Here is a 25,661-nt window from a genome sequence, read left to right as displayed (position 1 = left end):
TGGGTAATACGCCTGAACTATAAATTTGGTTCGAGAGTATCACTAAAACATAAATGTGCTACTCATAGTAGTTCATTGAAGATGAATATATGAACAAAACAATAGTAAAGAATCATTTAATTAATTTAAAACTGATCGTACGTCTGTTGACAGTGATCCGCGTTCTGGTTTACCTTCCAGCATAACTTCTCCTTTTTTACTTCAAGGATTAGCCTGTTCCGACTTCCAGTCTTGACATCTTCTTCGGGACCCTCCCATATCTCTGCTTCCGCTTGGTTTATATTTGGTTTAGATTTGGTCTCTCAACTTGCATCCTTTTGTTTTAGTTAAAAATTTCATTTTGGCTGACTGGTTTCTTTGACTTTTTTAAGCATAAGCTTTTGGCTTTCTCTAGCATAAAAATACCTGAAAATATCATTGACTGACCATTCGGTGGTCAGTACCTACGGAGACTGTATTTAATGTTGTTACAGATGTTAAATCCTCTGTGATATCTGTTGTGTTCCTCATTAAATAGTCTATTTCATTCTTCCATCTTCGTATATTTTCTTTGCCTTTTTTTCTTGCAAAATGTGTTCTCATAGTATAGTAGTGTTCACAGCATAGGATTATTTCGAGGAAGCTCAATTTTAGCTTTTAAGTATCCCATTATTATCGTATATGTGCTCTGGTAATTCAACATTTCGCAATTTTCTTGTAAAACTCATTTATCTCTTCATGTGCTGGAGTGTGCTGTGGTTGGAGCGTATACTTGAATAGGCTTTATCATTGCTATTCTTTAAGAGATTCCTACGTATTGCTCCACTTTATGAACTTGTTTGTTAGATATTAGAAATACTACACCATCAAAATTTTGTTCCTCTCCTTCTTTGTCGTATAAAATATTGTTGTATTGTAGTTTCGTGTTGGTTTCACTTTTTTTATTTCTGCAAGATCAAATATCAATTTTAAGGAATGTATTTGTTATAAAGAAAATACAAGTAAAGAAAAAAAAAGCTGAAAAAATCTTATACAGGTTTTTGAAGGTTCTAAAAGTATATAAGGGATAACTGATGACAAATCCTTGAAGACAGCTGATTTTGTGTCACACGTTTGTAAGTAGGCTCACTGAAAAAATGGTGAAAAACCACAATCTTCAAAAAGAAAAGAATATTTATTATAGGGCCAATAGGACCAATATGACGAATATGGCAATTTTGTTTCTTAAAATCATATTTCCATTGTTTATTAACATTAACAGCTGAAAATTGAACAGTTTATAAGCGAAGATCTAAATTTTCTGATCCATTTTATGGTTGGCATATACCGCGAGTAAAAAGGTACAGTAGGCGCAGTTACTAAGAACTAGCGCAAATCCTTATTTTCGTACCGATTCGATCCGAGCGCCTTGTTTACATAATTATTTACTCTGTCAGTAGCACAGCGTTAACCGTTCGGTGCCGTTAATTATATAAAAAGCATAATCACGCTACTGTCCACCTCTTCGGATACAGTCGGCATACGCCACATGCTCGAGGGTGGATCTTCCTATGCGGCGTTTGTAGTATAACCCGTTGAAGTGATACTTGTAACATACCGCCTGTCCAAACTAAGTTTTTTTTTTAAAATGGAACTATAAATTGAAGCGCGCTGAAAAAATTTGCAATATCTCGTTTTCTACGGCACACGTAATCTTGATTTTTCCAAAGTGCGGTAGCCTGATAAAATAATAACTGTGCTATTTTCACCTCCCGTCAAACTTGGAAAATCCCGGAATCAATTGGTCTTTCCATAAAACAGTTGAATTTTACAACTATTTCGAAAAGTAATAAGTAGAAAGAAATGTTTAAAGTTTATTGATTACTGTATATTACAGTCGACTCTCGATAACTTGAACTCGTCGGGACCAAGGAAATTTGTTTATTTTTACGTTTATTAATTTATTTTTTAAAATAATTGAAAATTGTAGATTGTTGCATTTTTTTATTTACCTGTGTCAACTTGCAACAGCATTCAAATGGCCAAAGATTTCTGGCCTAACTCCCTCACATCCTTCTAAAAACAATCTCAAAGTCTCTAGAGCACTCCTGGTTTGTTGTGTAGTAGGCATAATAGGTAGGTGACTGCTGTCTTTAAGGTTTTCTTCCTATATCTTCCTCGAACACTGTTACTTCCGCTACTATTTCTTCCTGTGTGAGTGTGACAAAAACTGAAAAAAAAACTCAGAATCGACAGCAACACACTCTTCGAACTGAAGATTTAGGACGTCCAAATGCGTTGTAAGAGCTGTCCAGTAAAGAACAATATCAATAACTGAATTGTGTCTGAATTCGCAAGAAGCAAAACAATTACTGAGAGTTATCGTAGACACGTTATCCCAAGACTTTTTAACAAACCTTATTGCTTAAAGCATGTCGATCTGTCTCAAGCAAAATATCACCCTCTTCGATTTATTCAATTAAAAATTTATCCCCCCCGGTACGATATTTAACTTTGAAATTTTTTATTATTCCTAAGTCAAAAGTCAAGTGGCTGCAGCTTTGATGGTATTAAGTGGAAGATATTCAATCTTCAGTGCAGTAAGTGAGTATGTCTTCTACATCGCATACTTTCCTTGTGTTTCCGCTTCTCTTCCTATCCAACAGACTTTTCCCTGATATTCGTCGGAGTATTTTCATCTCTGTTGTTTCTAGTAGTCATGTCGTCTTTGTCTCCGCCGTGTATGTTAATATAGGTCTATAGATTATTGTTTTTGTATCTTGCCTTAGGTGTTTGTTCTTCCAGATTGTGTCATTAAGAGATCCCGCCGCTTTACTTGCTTTTAAGCTTTGTTGTCTTACTTCTTCTTCGACATCTCTGTAACTAGTTCTATCTATTCCCAGCTACTGCTAGCCCTAAAGTCTTTGTAACCTAGCTGACTGACGAAAGTTAGAGCCTTCTCATGGAAGAAGGTTCCGCTGATTGGAAAGTTTTTTCTTCGGCATTCCTGAAATCATTTTAAGAGGCATTTCTCGAGATCCCGGAACCCAGCAGATTTTGTCCGAAATTTGTTGACGGAGTTGCCTTGTGTCGGATACGTTAAAATTGTATTCTCACTTCTAAGTATGGTGAACAGCGTGCTCTTTACAATGTCGAACTCTTTCGCCAGTTGCGATTTTCTTTGTGTTTAAATTCAAATATGGTTGTATTCATCCCCTGTATTCATCCGATCCTAATAGTACCGCTGAGGCTCGGAAATACATCTCGCGAACACAAGAGCGTAAGTCGTTGAAAAGAACAGACGCACCCGCTAGTGCATCGATGCATTCATATTGAATTCGTTTTGTTCGTTGTTTCGTGAAGTAGTGCAAACCATGGTAATTAGACCCAGCGGTAAGTTTTTACCTAGTTTTACCTAAACCTATAAACTATCTTTGATTGTTTATTGCAACCATTTAAATATTAATAATTATTGGCACCTATGAGTTAAAGTTCATTTATCTCGGCAGAGTTATCGAAGGAATAGTTCGTGTTAATTTAATTACTATTAATTCGTAATAGTATATTTGTTTGAACCCCCACAGATTTATTTCCTTTTTCCGCTGCGTTTATTAACTATTTTTTTTCTTATTATTAATGAACAAAGTTTTTTAGTCCTTTGTAAACTTGACATGTTTTCGTTGGGATTAAACTGAGAACTAAATTATGTCTATGGAACTGAACGTGACTGATGTGTTGTCAAGAAAATAAACAAACATTACCCTCAACCACGATGCTTAAAATTCGGCAAGTTTGAGTTACAAAAGTAACCGGACATATGTATGGAGTTATCGAGATATGTGTTCGAGTTATATAGGTTAAATTCTTCATAATAGAATAGGATTGAAATGGGACTACAGTAAAATTACGAGTTATTGAGAATTTTGAGTTCTCGACGTTCGAGTTATTGAGAGTCGACGTATTTATATAAAAATATAACTTACATACTTTAATTTAAATAAACACATTTGGAATATTAATTTATAATTAATATTATATATTTATATAAATAATATACATTAATTATTGAAATTTTAATATTTCTTACGAAATAACGGTAATTCAATAACTTTTTATCAGTTAAAACTAGACCAGTTAAAAAAATAAATGTTACTTGTCATAAAAGGCGATATATTGCAAATTATTCCAGCGCGCTTCAATTTGAAGTTCCATTTGCTTCGGAAAGTTCTCGCCTCCACTTTAACGTGGCGGTATTTTACGAATACGATCACTTTAACGGTTAACGGGTTATAACTTTTTACACCTCTGTATATACCATCTATAAATTGGATCATAAAATCTAGATCTTATATCTAGATATATAATCGGTTCAATTTTCAGCTAATGTTAATAAACAATGGAAATATAATTTTAAGAAAAAAAATCTTGGTTCCTATTCGTCATAGGAGGTTCTTTTTTAAGATTGTGTTTTTTAAGCATCTTTTCAGTGAGCCTACATACAAGCGCGTGACATGAAAAATATCAGTTAATATAAATGTTTATAAGCTAAAAAGTCTTTTTAATAACAATTTTGAGAAAATGTAAGTTTTTTAATATATTGAAGTTTTTTAATATATAAAATTGAAGCCTCCAAGAATGGATTTCTATATAATAAATATATCTATAAGTCACTGTTTCGGCAAATAGAGTTGTTTAAATAATCGCTCTCTGGAATAAACAAATTGAATAACTTACAAACTAGTTTATGTATTTTAATTTAGAAACTCTCAAATTAAATAACTTTTTAAGATCTGCAACTTTTACTTGAACCATGTTTCTCTAAAATTTCATTCTTTTCACAGATATACTGGAGTATTATAGATCATAGCTTTTTAGTTTTCGTTAAAGATCTTACAATAAATGTAGTGATATTCAAATTTGCCGTTTTCAACGATTTCTTGCTTATTTTTCGTTTGAAGTCTTATAAAATTAAAAATCTTAATAAAATGTATAAAATTATATAAAAATAATATCTAACATTATTTTTATCATGTTTTCAAAAGTTTTAAAAATATAACCTTTATTATTCTATAAGCTGGGTTTACCGCGTTAATAATACCTACACCATGATAAACACACAATAAAAATCAAATTGAATTCTCATAACAATCATTAATCACTCCTAACGCATTATCAAACCTCTTAGCGAAGCGCCACCGATTCAAAATCAATAAAACCTGACCATATCCCGATCCACTCAGTTTTATCAATAACATTTGAAAACTTTTGGAATTTGCCTGATAATTACTTGAATAACTTGATAACTTCACGAAAATAAACAGCAGCGGTTGCTAACTGATAAGAAATGAAAGTTTATCTGATATGTGACGGAACGTTTGATATTAATGCATTCTTTCTAGATCTCGAAGATATCAAAGTGAGCCTAGAAAACGAAAGAAATCGACTCCAGAACCAAATAAGAAACCTGGAGACTGAACAGCTGCAGATCGAACACAAGGTTAGTGATTGTTGTTTTTATATCTTCACTTTTACTTTATTTTATGAGAATTATACGACACAAATATATATTTATTATATTAGATACTTTTAGAGAAGATAGACCGTTTTAGAAGTGTAGTTAATTTCAGTACGACAAGAAAGAAATGGCTTGTTGCTCGTTGACCAAATTTTATATTATTACATAACTCATTATTTTGACCATCAAGCGGAAGAGATCGAGCTGATAACGTTAAATTCACTGCAGTGTTGTCAAGTATATAAATATTTCTTTAAAGCAAAATGGGTACATTTTGGAATTAAAATGAAGAATTTAGTAAAAATAAATATTTTTCCATTTAAAGAAAACAAAGAGTATCCAAACTAAAGTATGCAGAGAAAAGGCAGCAAATTATCCTAAACGAGATTCATAATATGGGCTTTCATTAGAAAAAAACCAAAAATACATAATAGACATATCTTAATGCAAAGGCACGATATACGCAAGTTAAGACTATGTTATCTCAAAAAAGTAAACAATTGCCTAGGAAAAACGGATCAATTGTTGTCACAGACGAGATATACTTGCAAAGGACAAAGGTTAATTATTGTTACCGCTGGTAATGAAAATGGATTCGTTAAGGATTCGTATTTGAGATGAAGATCCCAATCTAAATCCCGTGGCTTATGGATAAACTTCTAATAAATTTACCTCCAAATACCTTAAACTGGCTGTTCTGAAACAGAAAATTTGACTGTTAGGATGGCACTGATAAATGAAAAATCATAGCACTGTCAAGGTCACAAAACTGTACACAGAAAGAATAATCGGGCTTTCTCACATTCTTGGAAGGAATAATGCCGCAAAGCTGGAAACGCATTGCATTTTATTCTTCATAAAATAAAAAACGACAACCTACTGTAAAAATTTTATGACGCTATAGACGAGGATTACTTGATTTTTAGCCGATAAAACCGGGTTTTTAATAATGTTATCAAATAGTTTTTTGACGTTATAACCGAGATGAGGTAACTACCGAGGCCGTAATATCCAAGTTCCACTGTATATATATATATATTGTCCGTTCCTGCTAAAGTAATGCAACAACGAGGTTAGAGACTAGCAATCGGTTTCCTAAGACTTCTCAATACTATTTAGACTATGAATATTTATAAATATTCCGTTAAAACTACAGGTTTTAATTGTAAATCAATATATATGAATAAAGCACTTGTTATAGCTCTTTTTTGTTACAGGTTCAAGGGCTACAAGAAGAACTACAGCGAACTCAAGCAGCGAATTCACAGCAGCAAACTGAAGAGAAAGAACTGCAGGCTAGGTTATTAAACGAGGTTGAAGAACGGGAAAGGGCACACCAAGAAGTGCATCAGTGCAGAAAACAGGTATTTATTTAAAAAAGCTCTGTTTATCAATGGTTTCAATAATTTAGATGCAATATTCAGACATTCAGATTTCTATGTTTTATGTAGTATTCGTTCGTAGTATTGGATATTTGATCGTTCCAGAGAATCTTAGAATTCTCCTACAAGCTTCTGTATGATTCAAAAGTCTTTAATTCTTTTGTGGATGCATGTGTAAGGGTCTATGTTTCAGAACCTTCAAAAAAACCTACTTTCTCTATTCAGCCTTTAATCTCCAAGAATAGTTCCCATTTGGCATTTATTGTTTTATCTAAATATGTAGGTATATACTTGATTTCTTTCAATGATTTCGTTATTAATATATAATATGGAGGTGGAATAGTTTATTTGCTTATGGACATATATTTCCCTTTTTATATTGAAATCTAGACTTTATTTCCTAGTAATTTCTGTTACTTTGTGCTTCACGCTTTGAAAATGTTCGTAACTATCAGAGAATACACATATTATAACGATGACATCGTCACCAGTTGCCGCCCCCTCTCTCTCTCTCTCTCTCTCTCTCTCTCTCTCTCTCTCTCTGTGTGTGTGTGTATGTGTATGAATGCATTCCTACCAACAATCACTATTATCGATACGCGCTGGAGCTGGAACATCTACAATAATATAAAATGCCGTAAACCACAACAAAGAACCAAGTTCGATCCGGAATATTGATCTACCTCCTTAAGATCTCCTACCTCCTGAGTATCGATCAGAGACCTTCATCCTCTCCTGTACCCTGCAACCGAGATTTGATCGATCTCATCCTTTCCTAGACTGAGTAATGATCAGTCATTTCCCGGTTTTTGGTAATTGACCGAAGATCGTCCTTTACCTCACCCATGCGAGTGTCACTAATATTTATTTTTCGTCGATATCAACATCGGACCACAGTCTCGTCGATTTTACTTAAAAGGATTCGTCTTTTTATTGTACATATTATATAGAAGTTAATTTTACATAATGACGGTATTAGATTTTTGTTTTGATACAGTTTTGAATTCGGTTTCGCTAGGTAGAAATAGTTTGATTTTTTTTTTGTTTAAGTTAATTTTACTTTGTTCTTTATTTTGCGTCATAATATACATTATTTACAATTGCATTAAATCTACGTTTTCTGAATATAGTTTAAACAACACAGTGGAGGCAATATGTATCCCTGTTTGATCTCATGTGTTTCCCATTTCTATTCTTATACTTTCTTTCTGATCACAGTACAATTCTGATATAATTTTTAATAAGTTTTTATTATCTATACCAGTTTTTTTGGAAATTTCTATTAACTTTAGATGTTGTTCACTATCCCATAGCGCCCCTAAATCTAAATTGTGTTCTTCCCACTGCGTTTTCATATTTCTTATTTATTCGGAGTGTATAGTAGTTTACACGTAACTACTATGCACAATACACTTTTATCTTGCGTTTTAATATTCAGTAGACTCTCATGCCAACAGTTTGTCTGGTTCAAGCCTCATCACCACGTCAAGATGAAACATCACGATGAGCGATAAATGGTTAGTTAGATTAATCAGAGAGTTAGATCAATATTCCTGAGTTCGATACTTTTATCTAGTTTATTGAATTTTCATAGTACTACAAAAACTATTCTTTAGATTTCAGAATTAGAGCGCAACTTAGATCACACCCGTCTGGATTTAAACAAAACAAGATCTCATTACGGTCAGTTAGAGGAGCAATGGCACGCCAGAGAACAAGATCTTCTAGTCCATCTAGAAGATAGTAAATCGAAAGAAAAACGTTTGGAAGATCAAAAACATAATCTAGAAGTGTGTCTAGTAGACGCCACACAACAAATTCAAGAATTAAAGGTGAGAAACATAATTTCAAGATTTGTCATCTGTCTGTAAAATAAAATATTAGTACAATAGACTATAGAAAAATATTTCTGAAGTACATATATGTTTTAAATCTTGTTTTCAGTCAATATTTTTGTACTTGAAGATGTCAATTTTACTTATCTTTAACAAATATTGAATTAGCGTCATTCAAAACAAAGTTATACCTTATTAAACAATTTTTTTATTGGACATTAATGAGATGGGAAAATATATACATTTAGAATTACAGTCTCTATTTTAAAATGTAATTTAAATAAAGTAAGAAATTTGTTATTTATTTTCGTAATCATTATTATGAAACTGAATTTTGAAGTGACTACTTCTTACCGGTCGGTATGACTGAATCTTTTTGCACGGGCCCGAATCAATCTTACCTGTCACGATATAATACACATAATATGCATATAAATATAAATATTTTTATTTATTTTTTTTTTTATTTTTATTTTATTTTAATATAAAAATTTATATGGAGAATACATAATGAGGAACGCACTCGATGGATGGAGAGGCGGCATCTCCATTGCAGGAAAAAAGATCTCAAACTTAAGATTCGCAGACGATACAACACTGATAGCAACATCTGAAGAGGAGATGTCGAGACTGATAAAGAAAGTAGAAACCGAAAGCAACAAGTGTGGGCTCAAGATTAATAATCAGAAAACAAAAATCATGATTGTGGACCACGCGAATATCCTCCAAACAACAGGCGCCCTAAATCAATTCGAGAAAGTAGACGAGTTCACGTATCTAGGATCTTCCTTAAGCAATGCAGCCTCCTCCCATACGGAAATTCGCAGAAGAATAGGGATGGCCAAGAACGCGATGAGTCGACTGTCAAAAATATGGAAGGACCGCTCTTTATCCAAAAAACTCAAAATGAGACTGGTACGGACACTCGTTTTTTCAATCTTCAGTTACGGTGCCGAAACATGGACAATAAAATCAGAGGATAGGAAAAGGATAGACGCATTCGAAATGTGGTGCTGGAGACGAATGCTACGCGTCTCGTGGACGGAGCACAGATCCAATCAGTCGATTCTCGAAGAGCTAAACATTCAGACCAGACTCTCCTCTCAGTGTCTTGCAAATGTTTTAAAGTTTTTTGGCCACATTGCGAGAAGAGACAATGACAACTTAGAAAGACTAATTGTGTGCGGAAACGTAGAAGGACGTAGAGGCCGAGGACGCTCACCTATCCGATGGTCAGATCAAGTACAGAAAGCCACTGGAGAGACGTTTTCCGAGTCCATGAGAGCAGCCCAAAATCGCAAGAGATGGAGAGAATTGACGCCCGCATTGTAGGAAATCACGATCCTCAGTAATGAGGAAACGACAAGAGATATATATATATATATATATATATATATATATATATATATATATATATATATATATATATATATTCAGATGCAAAAAAAACGCAACGGGGAAAATTTTGGTCAAATTCAAGTTATTTTTGATGATTTTTTTAGCACACTGTGTATAAATTTATAAATTTTAATTTGGTGTAGTCAGTTTTTTGATAAAATTTTATATTTGACTTATTGTATAGGGTTAATTAAAACGGGGTTTTATTATTCTAACTTTGAAACATCCTGTGGAATAATTCTGTTTGCGAATTTTCGTATAACCTTATTTTTCGGTTGCAACCATGTCTACTAAGCATTGTGTGTTTTGTTTCATGTCAAAATATGCCTTGGTTCATTTTTAAAGCTAAATGAATTTGCCACCCACAATTTAGGACTTTTTTAATTATGATTATTTTGGAGTTATTTTGTAATACGACGAGGTGGCTTTGTTGACTGTTATCATTATGTCATATTGACACTTACTATTTGTTTACCTATGATTAATCATGGTTCTTAGTGTCGAAGATTATGCGAAAACCGTTGCTCTGGTTGAAGATGGGCGAAATTATGAATATGTGGCTTAAATACTACACACTCATCGCTCTACCAAAAAAAGGGTAGTGGAACGTTTTATACGAACTGTAACAAACAAGCGTAAAGCGGGAAGTGGCAGGAAGTGCAAAACTACCGCTTTAGATGATCGTTTTATACGAGTCAACGCTTTGCGGGATCGTCATTTAACAGCGGTGCAAATAAGAAATCAGCCTCAAGAGGTTCGAGGCAATAATGTAAGTTGCAGACCAGCAACTGGGCCAAAATTACTTCCACGGCACAGAATGGCTGGACTCTAATTTTCCAGGGAACATTTACAATGGAATTTAGGACAATGGAGTAATGTTCTTTTTACGGACCAGTCGAGATATTGTCTTCACTCATCAGATGGGAGAGAACGAGTATGGCGTCGAACTGGGGAGAGGTTTGCGGAGTGCGCTTTCAGTCCCCGCGTTAGCCATGGAGGGGATTGGGTGATGGTATGGGCAGGAATATCCCGAGAGGCTCACACTGAATTAGTATTTATTGAGGGTTCGTTGACTGCAAATGGTGACTCACATCACCCTTTTCTCAATATATCGGCGATGATTTTCTATTAATGCAAGATAATGCGGCACCTCACTCTGCAATGTGTGTTACGCAATATTTAGAGGAAGTTGGTATTAATAAAATGAACTGGCCAGCGTGTTTGACAGATCTGAACCCAATAGAGCACGTTTGGGACATGCTTGGTAGAAATATTAGAGGTCGCGAAGTCGCACCAGCGTCAATTAACGAACTTCGCTATTCTCTAGAAGAGGAATGGCAAAACATCCAGCAAGATGTTATTCGCAACCTCATAGACAGCATGAGCCGACGTATACAGGTAATTAAAGAGGCTAGGGGAGGCAATACAAAGTATTAAGTTATTTTTTTAGTAGTTTTTCTTTGTTATTTGCGTACTTAGGTTAAGTTATATTTAAGTTGTTTTTTTTGTTTTGTTATTGTTAGCATTGTTCATTAAAACCAAGATCATGTCGTTGATTTTAATTATTATTTAAATACAGTGCTTCTGGGATGTCGATATGACATTCCTTCGATATCAGTCACTAAAGCCCCCATCGTCGTATTACAAATTAATACAAAAGATAATGGTAATAATAGGAAAAGTCGTAAATTGTGGGTGGCAAAGTCATTTCGCTCCTAAAAATGAAATAATCCATATTTTGACATGAAACAAAAAACATAATACTTAGAAGACATGGTGGCAACCGAAAACACGCAGGTTTTACGAAAATACGCTAACGGAATTATTCCACAGGATGTTTCAAAGTTAGGATAAAAAATCACCTTTCGATTAACCCCGTAGAATAAGTCAAATACAAAATTGTATTAAAAAACTCATCATACTAAATTAAAATTAATAAATTTTTACAAGTGTGCTAAAAAAAATCATCAAAATAGGGCTAAAAATAAAAAAAACTGAAATACTTTGAATTTGACCAAAATTTTCTCCGTTGCGATTTTTTTGCATCTGAGTGTGTACACACTTTCACTTACAATGTACACTTTCGACTCCGTAATAAGCAGACATAAAATTTCATTAACCCACATATAGTCAAACGAGAGATAAGAAGTAGTCACTTCTGTCGGCACTTTAGAAAGCTAAAGAAATCAATATAAAACACGTATCTAGTACCTTGAATATTGAGCATAAAAACTAAATATCGTTACCCTCTGCAATTTAACCCTGTCTCATTTGTTTTACGTTTTAATTTTACAATTTAATTTTTTTTTCTGTTGTTCTAATACAAATACTCACTTTAAAGGCCAAACTCGGTGGTGCAGAAGGTCGAGTGAGAGCGTTGGAGAACCAACTTGTTCATTTGGACTCTGCAAAGAGAGAAGTCGATCAAAAATTGAGCAGTATTATTTCCACACTTCGCAGAATTGCTGGTATTCAATTAGATGGATCCGTTACTATGCCTTACAGATTACTTAGCCCGTCTAGAAGGTGGAGCCCAGCCAGATGTAAGTACATTTGCGTGGTATTAAAGAACTGGAACATCTTTATTTATAAGAGGGTAGCATTGTAAATGTTTTTCTTCTCCTAAATATTTGATTTCAAATTTTGTCTCCAAGGAATATATTCATCAAAGAACTTCCTTTTTAACTACATGGGAATATCCTATCTAATATATTAATCTGATCTAATCTGTTTGTATATTTTGCATTATTTCTCATAAATTACTTATTTTTAGCATACGATGATGGTCGAGACGGAACAATAGACGTGGACCCTGAAGTTGTAAGAAAAGGAGTAAGAAGTTTGATGCAACAGGTAGCGCAAATCGAAAGAGAACGAGTAAGTAAATGATTCTAAATTTCTATTAAACCACTAAAATGATTAATTTTTCTAGGATGATTACAAAACCCAAATACAGATAACCAAAAAGCAACTGCAAGAGGCACAAGAAGGAATGAGTAAAGGAGATAATAAACTGACGAAAGTATTACAGAACGTCAGATCGTTGCAAGAGGAAAAGAGTGGTCTGGAGGCAAAATTGGGGCAGAAGAATACTGAACTTCAAGCTCAGGTATCACAAAATAATTCTATTAAAATACCGGGTGGTGAATCGTCAAACGGGCCATAGAAAACTCAATAGGAAATTTTAAATTGTTGAATTCCTGCTTCCCTAATTATTTTACATCAAAAGTCATAAGAAACTATTTGTAGAGGACTAAAATCTGAATTATAAACAAATGTTAAAACTGTGCTACGAATTAAACGTACTTCAAAATTTTACAAAAATATAATATATTTTTCAAGCCACTCCTAAAAGTCAGGCCACACGTAGAGCAAGAATGTATATGACTATGACATGTGTGTTTGATCATATTGATGTAAGATACCTGACAATATTTGAATTGTCAATTTTTTTATTTTATGATTAAATTATAAACAATGAATTTTACTAAATACTACTATTACTACTGAACAATAAATATTACTTTGTAAACAATAAATTGTATTGTTTGCAAAGCAATAAAATTAATTAAATGTACTCAGTTGACGAAAAATCGCAATAATGTTGTATTCAGGCAATAGTGCGAGCTTTTTCCTTGTCTAAGGTGCGAGCACTGCCAGAATAGATCTTTATTTAACGTAAGATATTCTAATACACTCCAATTTAATTCCAGGTTATAAAAAAATTCAAAGAATTCCAATATAGTGTTACTGTGATCTTATTCCTAAAAATAATTTATGATAATTTCTAAACATAAAACTTTAACAAATGTTATAATAAAACATGAATAAAACATTTTTATTATTGTTCCTTATTTCTCAACTGAGTGCATCAGCTTAATTGTTTTTTAAACAATAAATCACAATATAAAAAATCTGGCCATTTAAATATTGTCAAATATCAGAAACATCAATATGAACAAAGGCAACACGTCATATACATTTTTGCACGGCGTGTGGCCTGACTTTTAGGAGTAACCTCAAAAATGTATTATATTTTTGCAAAATTTTGGAATATGTTTAAATCGTAGAACAATTTTAACATTTGTTTTCGATATATATTTCGATCCTCTACAAATAGTTTTCCATGACTTTTCGTGTAAAATAATTAGGGAAGCAGGATTTCAACAATTTAAAATTTGCCATTGAGTTTCCCATGGCCCGTTTGACGATTCACCACCCTGTATATAATTCTATAGTAATATATAAAATGTAAAGCTTAACCCTCCATAAAAATAATAGGTCTATTGAATTCCAATTTATTTTTTTCTTTTGAGTTCAATACGAGATTTCTGTTATAAAAAGAAACTTTTCGAAAATTTGTAGATTTGTAAATTTCAAAGAAGTCGGTTGGTCTCTTAGATATTTCTACATCGCTAGCTGAACGATCTTTTGTGTATATTTTACATATATTTTGGTGGCTTTCGAGTAGTCTTAAGCTCCTATTGCTGAGCGTCTTCGTTAGTTTATTTCTAGTACATTCTTGTCACACTCTTCTTCTTCTTCAAGTGCCATCTCCGCGGCGGAGGTCGGCAATCATCATAGCTATTCGCACTTTTGAGACGGCTGCTCTGAAAAGTTCATTTGATGTACATCCTTACCACTCTCTCAGGTTGCGCAACCATGACATTCTACGCCTCCCTATGCTTCTCTTTCCTTGGATCTTTCCCTGCATGATCAGTTGGAGCAACTTGTCACACTAGAAGTTAGTAAATGGATGGCCACTTTCGACAGAGCACCACATGCCAGAAGAAGCCTAAAGAAATCTGATTGGTGGGCAATTCATTTAACATAATAGCAACTAAGCAAGTCCTTATCCCCGTAACGTTTTCTTCCTATTTCCTCGTCACTATATTCATATACCGAACAACCAACTTGACATTAATAAAGGCTGTCCACCCACAACATGTCTGCAGCGAATTCTACAGAGAAGATCACGAGGACAGTCACCAACCAGAGAGTCCGACCAAATTCAGAATTCTGCGAAACTCTTAGAGCAGCTGAGAATAGAGATCAATCTAGAAAATTTGTTAGGAGCATTTCAGGAAATCACGCTCCTCAGTAATGGCAAAACAATAAGAAAGAGATTGTTTCCCAATTCCTGTAACAGTCCTGAATAATACTCTCATTGCTACTGCATTTATTCCTCAACACTACTTACTCTCCACACTGTCATTCCCGATATTAACGTACGCCAGAGCTTGGTTTCCCAGTACCAAGATGATTTGTTTACAGACGTAGATCTCCATCCAAGCCTCTCGATCTTATTACGCTGTACCAACACAGTGGTGAACTTGGCCTTTGATAGCAATTTATCGAAGATAGAAGAGGGAAAATTGTATGTAAATTCAGCTCGAAACTTCCTCTGATTACTGCTACTCTAGGTTGAAAAAAAAATGCTCCTGTGTTAACTTTCTTCTCAAATATATTCAACCATAACAGTTCACTAATTATGACTTTAGAATCACTCGTATTTAGTTTATTGTCCACGCTGTGTTTATTTGTGACTAATACAGCATACTTCTGTAACTTGAATTGACACTTCCCTGATAATCCGTGGATTTGACAAAAATTGTGGATCAAATGTAATTATATGTATTTAATTTTTATGTGTTTAGAATAACGCGCTTCAAAAGAAATCGGATGAAGCCAAAGAGATGAGGGAACGAGTTGTGAGCCTCGAACTGAGCTTAAGCAGTGGCAACGAACAACGATTACAATATGAGGTAAGTTTTATTTTGTGTATATAGGTATGTGTGTGTGTATGTGTGTACTATCTGAATTTCCTTGGTTTATTTGATTTGGGATTAATAAAACATTTTTTATTGTTCAAACGTTTCGGCGAACTGTCATTTTCAATTAACCCTTTAATATTTATAACTTACACCATGACTTAAGGAAAAGAACAAGAACAGGTATCAGTGATGTCGTCGAACGTATAGCCAAGCTGAAATGGAATTGGGCAGGTCACATAGCGAGACTGAAAGACACAAGATGGACCAGAAAACTAATTGACTGGCGCCCACGAGAAGACAAACGCAGCAGAGGACAACCACCAACACGCTGGATGGACGACATTAGACGAATATCCAAGAAATGGCAATAAGAAGCACAAAACCGTGAAGAGTGGCGAAAAATGGGAGAGACCTATGTCCAGCAGTGGACAGAAGTGGGTGCATGATGATGATGATGATGACACCATATCTTATACCTATTATTGATATCTAAAACTAAATTAATAGAAAATCAGGCGATTTTTCCAATATATTATATCAGAGAGGTCTTTGTTATTAGTTTTATTATTGATACAGGTTGGTTGTTTTTTAATATGAATCATCTTCAATATATAGGTTTGATTATTTGACTCTCTTTCTAAAATCCGTATATTTTTAAAATCGAAAGTATGGCCATTTAACCGAAATATTCTTCTTTTCCGACTTCATCGCTGTTGTAGTCTTCATCTATAACTCTAGACAAGAGGCCCTAACAGGATGCTGTCCCCATGGAACACTGATTTTTAAAAAGGTGTTAATCCTCTATCACTCCTCTTTTATCTGAGCTTAGGGCCGGATGCATTCGGTGTAGAGAGTTATTATCTTGGGTATTAGTGTTGCTAAAACTAATCGCATGATTGAGTATATAAGTATAATCCTACACATTCAAAGCTTTTTTGTTTGCTGTTTTGATATCTCAAAGGTATCTACATTGCTGTACTGGGTGTCTTAAGATTTTTCTGTAATTTAAAGATCCTACTCCTTCGTACCCAATGATATTACACTGACTCCATGTATGATATTAGGTACCATAGATTGTATTGCACTGATTCCTTGGTATTTCTCGATTTTTTTTTCTATATCCTTTCATATAATTATGGATGTAATATGTATGATTCCATGACTGACTCCATGTATGATATTAGGTACCATAGATTGTATTGCACTGATTCCTTGGTATTTCTCGATTTTTTTTTCTATATCCTTTCATATAATTATGGATGTAATAAATGTTTGTGCCCATTTGGTCGAAAAGTCTTCTTAAACATTTTATGTCTCGTGAGGAATAATTTCTCCATTCCATTCGTAATTACTTCGTTTGATATTCAATTGGAACCTCTTGATTCTTTGTCTTTAGTATTTTGATTGCCCTTTTTACCTGTGTCAGGATTATTTATATCTGGTCCTCCGCATGATTTTTTTGTTTTTCTATTATTTGTTTCATGTAATTGTATTCGATTTGGACAATGTGTATTCTCTACACAAAAATCTTCATGATTTTTGGTATTTATTTTATTTTGTCACTTATTTTGAGCTAAAAACACTTGCACTCCCAAATATACACATTATGTGTGACATCCTGAGTCTTACCAGCTACAATAAAAAAGGTATCAAGTTTTTTTGCAGTATATTTACAACATTCTTTTTTTTTTAGGATAAAATGGATAAAATGAAAGTAGCAATTGATCGACTGGAAGCAGAAAAACGAAGTCTTCAAGAAGAACTAAACAGAACAGAGAACAGGTCGACGAAATTAGAGTTACAACGAATGTCTGCAGAAGGCGATCTACAAAGGCTGCAAATGATGTTACAAGAAAAGGACGCGAATATTCAGGTTTGTTTTCTACATATACCTGTTAAAGCGTTTTAAATATATCTGAGTCAGTTTCTATACATTTTCGTACTACGACCTTAACTATCTTTGTTGTATATTATACATCTGCATTTAGTGCCTGCTATCGAGTCTCCTTTGGATCCAAGACTTACTTCAAGAGGTCTTGCTGCACCTCTCTTGCGCACTCGCTTGCTTATTCTTCTCCCACAAGAAGTTAGGTAATGGATGCCTTGCATACCGGTAGAAGACTAATGTAGCCTAGTTGCTGCGTAACATCCGGAGCCCGTATAGTATACAACTCATTCAATAATGTAGCTACTAAACTACACTTTAACCCCACAACATAGATTTTACGCTTCACCAAGCCTTCGGCACACTCTGTTCCAATATAGACTTGATTTTCCTTTTATCCACATTTAATTTGAGGCCAATTAAGGTACACTTATTTACATCCCACGTCGATAAGTACTTATTCATAAGCCACCATCTTACCGATACGGTGGTTTCCACAACCTAGGATTGTTTCTTAATTACTGTAGCCTCCCTAGACAATAATTCGGTTACTACTGCATTTTCTCGCCTACAGCACTTACTATCCAAGCTATTAGTCTGAATAATAACATACGCCAGAGCTTATTATCTATGAGAGCGTCTCCAATAATCTATGTCTGTGGCTTCTAGTATTTATCCCAATTGTTGTCATCATTACGCCATATACTCTCAGTGTAATAGTTCCTCTATTGTCGTATTAATTTTTATATTTCGGCCACTAATTAGTTCCCATGTGGTTATATGCTTTCTGAATTATGTGGGTATCGTGATTGATACTCTTGTTTCGCTTTATTTGCTTTAGGTTCTTCGTTAAAGAAATGATCATATTTTTCCCAATTTACTAATCCTTGGTCTGTGTTAAGTCGGAAATTTCAATATTCAATTTTTGTTCCTCGTTTTTCACTTCATTTATTTTCTATAACAGACAGATTTATTTATTTTGTATGATTCGAAATCATTTTTTGTAGCTTTGTCCATCTTAAAATGCTATGTCTAGTTTTATGCTTTTGATTAATTGTTTCAGATCACATGTTTAACGTAGGACAGGGATCTGACCTGTCCCTATAACCCTCCTTCTTTAATTAGACTTGATCAAACTATTGTAGGCTAAATTTTGGTAGTTTTAGCTTGCAAATTTTCTTTTATATCCCCCATTTTTGTACAAACTGTTTTGCTGTATTGTTCAAAGAACTTCTTCTACAAAAAAATCACGCGATCTTCAAATATTTTATTCCCTATAGCTATTTATATTTTCTATCTAAATCTACCCTGTATATAAATCCAAATAGTGGTTATTACATCCGGAATATACTGATAAACATTGTTGATACAATAATATTGTAGTTATAAATAAATTTTTCAATTAGTCAACATTTTTATTTAAAAAATGGATTTTACTTTATTTTTCCAGAAACTACAAGAAAAATGTGATCGACAAAGTCGAACTATAGCCAGTTTGGAAGAAAGATGTGTATCTTTAAAATCAACCATAGATCAGATGACATTATCACTAGAAAAAGCATCTGTCGGCGAGTCTGAATTAAAAGGAGAAATGCAGAGTTTACAGAGAGCTCTCATGGATAGTACTTCAGCGTCTCATACAGGAGCTGAACGACTTAAACAGGTAGGTGTTCAATATTGTTGGTTGTTTTTCTTCACTTTATAATTACTTTATAAATATTATCTATTGTACTCTTATTACTCGAACGGTCTGAATCGATTTTCTTTAATAGGTATATGTATTTGATTGTACAATTTTTCTCGACAGTTTTGTTTTTAAGGAAAATAACTTTTAATTTCTACAGAAAGCTACTTAAAAAAAATTTACGCTGGAACCTTTTCACAAAGGTGATGAAACTAATTTTTTCTCCAGATTTCGCCGTTTGATTGATTCATACCTCCTCTCTGATTTCAGTAGACAGCTTAGAGTTTAAGTTTTATCGTTTAAGACGATAAGTTTGAAGGGAAATTTACCTTAATACTATAAGACATAAAATTATTGTTGTACTGAAGCTAAATTAGGTTAGATTTCCATTCGTGTAACCTTCTGGCTCAGGTTTTAGTGTTAACGACTACTTTCGTAGTTTGACTATAGACTGACAGCTTTACATGTCTTTCGGATTACGGTAGCGGCTAAGTTAAATAAGAAATTGAAAAATTTGTATCAAATCCGAGCCGTCAGGATATTAATGTATCTTTAGCTGTTAACTAGCTTTTTGAGTTCTTTATTCGTTCGTCTTCTTTTTCTTATCTCAGGCGAAACCCTACACTTCACTGGCACTTGGTCTTGAGAGCTTTGTAAGACACCTGTTTTCATTAAACTCCACCAAGAGGTCCTATAGTGTAGGTAGTGCCTGGTATAATCAAAATCAGCTCATATATTCTAAAATTTGGTCTGGTTATCGGCTCCTATCTCCAAATGTTTCCGGCCAAGAGGAAGTTTTTTCTTGGAATTTAAGTTAAACGAACAATTTAAAGACGTTCACAATGCAACTGGCTCGCAGGTGTTTTGAGACACCGAGTCAGCTCCGCTCCCATAAGCAGGCAGCTATCATCTTGTGACCAAGAGACACATGGCAAACTAAATAAACCAAAATAGATTTCTCCAAAATACACAAAAACTGTCAAAGGCAACTGTATCAGGCAAAGGGTGCACTTAAGCAACCAAGTATCGCTCGTACCGGAAAAATCGCAGCACGACTTTACCTCCAGACGATCTAAATGGAATCCCTTCTGTTTCTAAGCTGCGAGCGTCCAAAATTCCTCTCACCCCGCTCCTAAAGCCGGGATCGACGTGCCATATCTTTCGATTGTCACGCAATGATCTGTGACGTTGGATCTTGAAACAAACAGTTGGATTATGCTTATTTTTGAGACGCAATTCTAAAAGTGTTTCTCTTTCGAAGATTTGTAAGACGCAATTAAAACCTTTTAGTAAATGTTTATAATATACAGAGTAGGGAAAAATGCTACAATCTTCTTTCTATTTCTTGAATTTTAAAAACTTATTTTATTTTAAGAATATTTAAATGTGTTTTAGTTACAAAAACAACTTGCCAATAGCGAGAATGAGCGTCGAGTCATCACCGAACGCTTTGAGTCAACCCAACAAAACTTGGCCGAAATGAGAAGGAACAACCAGATCCTGCAAGATCAGGTGGCGAGGTTAAACAATGAATTAGCCAATAACGAGGTGCAACGATCCGGTTTGGAGTCTCAACTGAGATTGGCGCAATGGCCTTCGGATACCGGAGTATGTTCACATCACGAAGAAGAACTGAAAAACCAACTGCATTCGGTGCAGCGGGAAAGAAATGATCTAAGGACGAAAATTGAATCCCTTAATAACAAGGTAATAATTAATGTTGATGTTTATACCAATTGCTTTATACTTATTCATGTTTTAATAGGTCAGACAACTAGAAACAGAAAACCGTTCATTAGAAAGGCAAGCGTCAAAAGGAACGAACATTCGCAGCAAATCGTACGAACGTGAACGACCGGAAAAATACGAATCGGAATCACTGTCCGGCGAAAACAGAGACCTTCGTCTAAAAATATCACAATTAGAGACAGAACTATCAGAAAAAGAAGCAGAAATTAGTAGATTGAGAAACCAGAGGCAAACTTTGGATTCCAAATTCGACAGAGCCGAGATTGAAAGGTATAGAGCAGCTCAACTTCAAGCTGAGCGGCTCTTGGAGGCTAGAGAACAGAGCCATCGGCAGCAAGTGGCTAGATTGGAAAATCAGGTAAATTATATACAACCAACATAAACGAAAATACGTAGTAAATATGGTATATACGAAAAATCGGATAGAGTAACCGTAAATTTTCTGAAAAAGGTCCGAAAAGGTGACCTTCACATAAAATGAAACTTACAGCTTCGTGTACCTATATGTTTATTTTTTACTTCACAGTTCATATTTTTTACCTATTTTAGGTACATTTTCATTAGGTATGTTCTTGCCACATCTCAAAACTCCCCAGCTTTTTCATAGATGCCTCCGACAGAGTCCAAGCTTCCAAGATCTAGCATTTAAGTAGTCAACTTCTAGAATCGAATTTATCTTAATAAATGCTTATCTGGTTCTATGTCTACAGAGTTTGGTCTATTTAGACTTTTTATATTCTATTCTAGTCTTTAAAGTGTAAAGCTCTTTCACACTATCTTCAAATACGTCCATTATCGTCCATTAATTTTATAAATTCACAATGGATATTATCGGGACCTATTGTCTTGCCATATTATTTACGAATACTAACGAAACATCTCGTATTATATTGATTAACTTTTTTATCATATTTGTAGATAACTCTCTTACGAGAACAGCTCAACCAAGAGATCAAACGACGCCAACAGTACGTGATGAGAAGCAGCAAAGCGGGCAGAGAGATGCAGCAGCTGCGGCAAGCTTTAGGAGATTCCCTGAGGACGGTATCGCAGGATCCCTCTCTTGACGCCCTTTTATTGGAGCACGAGGCCAGGAAATTAGACAACACGTTATCGAACACTGCCAGTTTGCCTCCAGCATTAGGTTTACCGTCCTCTTCGTATAGGAGGGCGACCACACCACAACCCAAGTAGCAGAATTCTTCGTAGGTTTGTACGTGAGGTTGACAGAAATATAGGGTGAGCCACTGACAAGTCTCGTATCTTTAGTACATTGACCAATACTAATTCAAAATATACATCTACGATGATCAGTTTGTAGTCAGTTGGTTACCACAAGATTGATAATAAGAATAAAAAAATCATATACTATATAAGTCTTGACGATAAAAAATATTGTAGACAACACTTAATACATATATACACATTTTTAAACTGTCACCACTTTTCTTTATCTTATCGTTGTCTCATTTACTCTTCGTCGTAGTTATTCACTTCCAGCTTTCTTTTTGTTTTTTTAGTACTATTTTAAATTAACAAGTTTTTTATTTCGAACTATCCGCGTTATTAGCGAAATTTGTATTTTGTAGAGTGTGAGCGTTCAGTAAATACCTTGCTACTAAGTAACATGTTGAATATTGTCAACCAATACTGACTCTATGTGACCCTCCTATAGATAAATCTTTAGGATGAAAGTTGAATAGACTTTGTCAGCATACCGTTTGCTTTTAGAGTTTATGAGATGTTATTATTAATTGACAATAGTTCAATAGTTGTTGTATTCAGCAATCCTACATACTATCTTCATCAATTTAACTATCTTTCCACAGTTTTAACTGTTTGATGAATGAGATAAAAGATACCAATTGCAGTCAAGACATTTAGAGACATTTTTCACTACATACATACTAATAATAAACAATAATACGACATAACCTAAAAAGGTTGTTTACAACTTTAGAAAGGCAATTTTTAACATCAAAAGTTGTTTGTCTTTTTGCTATGTAAAAAAAATCAAAGAGAAATGGTGAACCGATAATTATTTTGAAAATATCTACATATATTGCGACACCGTTTACCTGCAAGAGATTAGAATATTAAAATAGCTACATTACACAATACGAGAATTTTTAAAATTTTTTTTAACATACTGTCGTGACACTAACATAAATAACGTTGTCTGTTATATATCTAAGCCTATATAATAGGACAAAATGGAAAGAAGTGACAATAAACTTTTCTTTCACTTCAAAATTCATGGCTTAAGTAGTTCTAGTTCAAGGAAATATGCCCATGAGCGACAAAAATGTGGCTCCACCTATATCTTCTGTCACCTATGTGAGTTGTTATCAAATGTGTACCTATTTTTTCGGTTCCTGGTTAATTTTGTTTAGTTTTGTGATTTCTAGCCTTAGATAGATTTGCACCAAAGATTATTGAACTTATTTATTTCGTTTCCATGTTTTGTAATTGTCTTAGACGACGACATCGACTTCTTAGCAGTGTTGCTAAGAAGTTACGAAGTACATTATAACATTATTATAATATATTTACACGACTCACTGCCATTTTATATATTTATAGTTTGTTGTAACAGATTAACTTCTGTCATTTTTCGTTTATAAGTCTCACTTAGTTGTTTAATGTTTATGGTTATTTATTTTTAATATTTTAATGATACTTATTGTACTCCGTCCATTTTTATATAAAAAAATATAACGTAGGTAATTTTTGCTTCGAATAAAATATTTAAACACTGTGAGTAGGTAGTTATTTAACCCTGATGTTTAAAGAGGCATATGGAATTGAAAAGACTGGTTAAAAAGTGGAAAAGCTGAAAGTGTAGATGGTAAGTATATGCACTGGACAAATCAAGCTCATAGGGCAAAGAACAATAAACTGGATCTGGTAACTCTAAAGCACGGAGGTACTATGGAACCTGCTAAATTCTCAAATCCTGCAAAAAAATTCATTATCATTAGCTGTCTTGAGTGCACTGCTGATCATAGGCCTCCTTTAAATGATTCAATTGCTTACGATCTTGAGCGAACCTAGTTGATCTTTGATCCTTGATTATGATAAGCATCGTGTCTAGGTTTACATTCATAAATATTCAACATTGACCTTTCCATTTGATGTCTTGAGAGAGAATGAATCTAGACTTATTGATCTATGTGGCTAATATCCGCTAAGAATGTGTAATGGTTTCTTTAGACATAAGGACATACCTAAATATACATAATTATACAAAACCAGTTTTCAATCAAAAATCACTAAGATTATGTAATTGTGAGACAAGAGTCAATGATCAACGTCGAAGAAATTAGAGTATATAGAGAAGCCACCTGTGGATCCATTATTTCGTGATATCAAGAATATACATAAGACATAACGCTTACAACAGTCTAATAAAAAAATGTAATATTACGATGGCATTGCTGCACCACTGACGAATCTCGCAGCGCTCCCGATCGTCTGACGTTACGAGCAGTCTAAAGGAACCCCTCCACGATCAATCTGGTTGATCGAACGATTGAGTCAATCGATTGATCGCTTCAATCAACCACAATTAGCTCTTCAAATTTTTTTATAAATACCCCCTCATCAGTAATCGACGTATAGTTCACACATTACATTGGTTCTGTGCTTGTGTTTCGTTCTTGTTGTTGAGTTTGATGAACAATGGTTTCGAATACAGATTTTGGCTTCCTCGCCTTAACACTGATTGCCCTCAATCGTAAAAAAGAACAAAAGAAAAAACGACGGTGGTACAAAGTGAGAAACCACTTCACCCATGAACATAAATTTTCTGCGTGATTTAGAACTAAAGGATTACAGGAACTTTTTGAGGATAAACCAAGAAAGTTTCGATTATCTACTCGAGTTACACCTCGATATCGTGAACAAGGATACAATACAAATATGCGTATAAATCAATTTTGAATAATTTTAAAATTTTAAACCATTTTACAAAGAAGTTTGTTTACAACTATGGTATACAGACAACCACTGGGAATTTCCCTTGTAAATTTTAATAAAAAACAAGTTTAAATATTTTATCTTTTTTTAATATTTATTTGTCCTGATAATACAAATATATTCAGATACTACATATATTATGTAATATGTTTTCATTAAATGTGGTAGTGTGTCATACATTTCCTGGTGTATTTTAATTTTTTAAATCTGATACAAAGGCTACATGTTATAAAGGCGATATAGTGTCTGACCCTTCAAGGACGTGATAAACGATTTCCATTGTATTTTCTTTTAACTTTGATTTTTCCCTTAGGATCTTTATTTTGTCCTGTCAACTAAAATTCGTACTTGTCCGATCTTCTAGACTCTTTTTGGAAGTATAGCTTCCTTCCGAAAATCGATTGGAATATCGAATCAAATTAAATACCATCGCTCCATGCGTAGACGATAATAAAGCTATGTTTCTCCTTCTATGTGTGCTTCGGAGTGCCACAACCCGTTTT

At 34.0% G+C, this 25,661-nt stretch overlaps 1 protein-coding gene across 3 annotated transcripts in view; it reads left to right on the top strand.

The window, feature by feature from the left end:
• The window catches only part of Root (ciliary rootlet coiled-coil, rootletin), a 222,901-nt gene extending 199,663 nt beyond the window's left edge, over positions 1–23,238 (top strand). For all 3 annotated transcript variants that reach the window (XM_072520834.1, XM_072520833.1, XM_072520832.1), the window contains 12 exons: positions 5,358–5,455; positions 6,691–6,837; positions 8,472–8,687; positions 12,430–12,631; positions 12,862–12,965; positions 13,021–13,197; positions 15,746–15,853; positions 17,556–17,735; positions 19,198–19,410; positions 20,827–21,138; positions 21,197–21,538; positions 22,099–23,238. In XM_072520834.1, coding sequence (XP_072376935.1) covers positions 5,358–5,455; positions 6,691–6,837; positions 8,472–8,687; positions 12,430–12,631; positions 12,862–12,965; positions 13,021–13,197; positions 15,746–15,853; positions 17,556–17,735; positions 19,198–19,410; positions 20,827–21,138; positions 21,197–21,538; positions 22,099–22,374 — 2,375 coding nt within the window. In that variant the 3' untranslated portion in view covers positions 22,375–23,238. The remainder of the gene's footprint in view (positions 1–5,357; positions 5,456–6,690; positions 6,838–8,471; positions 8,688–12,429; positions 12,632–12,861; positions 12,966–13,020; positions 13,198–15,745; positions 15,854–17,555; positions 17,736–19,197; positions 19,411–20,826; positions 21,139–21,196; positions 21,539–22,098) is intronic.
• The last annotated feature ends 2,423 nt before the right edge of the window (positions 23,239–25,661 follow it).

Source organism: Diabrotica undecimpunctata, chromosome 1 (assembly GCF_040954645.1).
Source record: "Diabrotica undecimpunctata isolate CICGRU chromosome 1, icDiaUnde3, whole genome shotgun sequence".
Classification (NCBI taxonomy): Eukaryota; Metazoa; Arthropoda; class Insecta; order Coleoptera; family Chrysomelidae; genus Diabrotica; species Diabrotica undecimpunctata.
The sequence above is the reverse complement of the archived record's forward strand: the minus strand, read 5'-3'. Positions and strand labels throughout refer to the sequence as shown.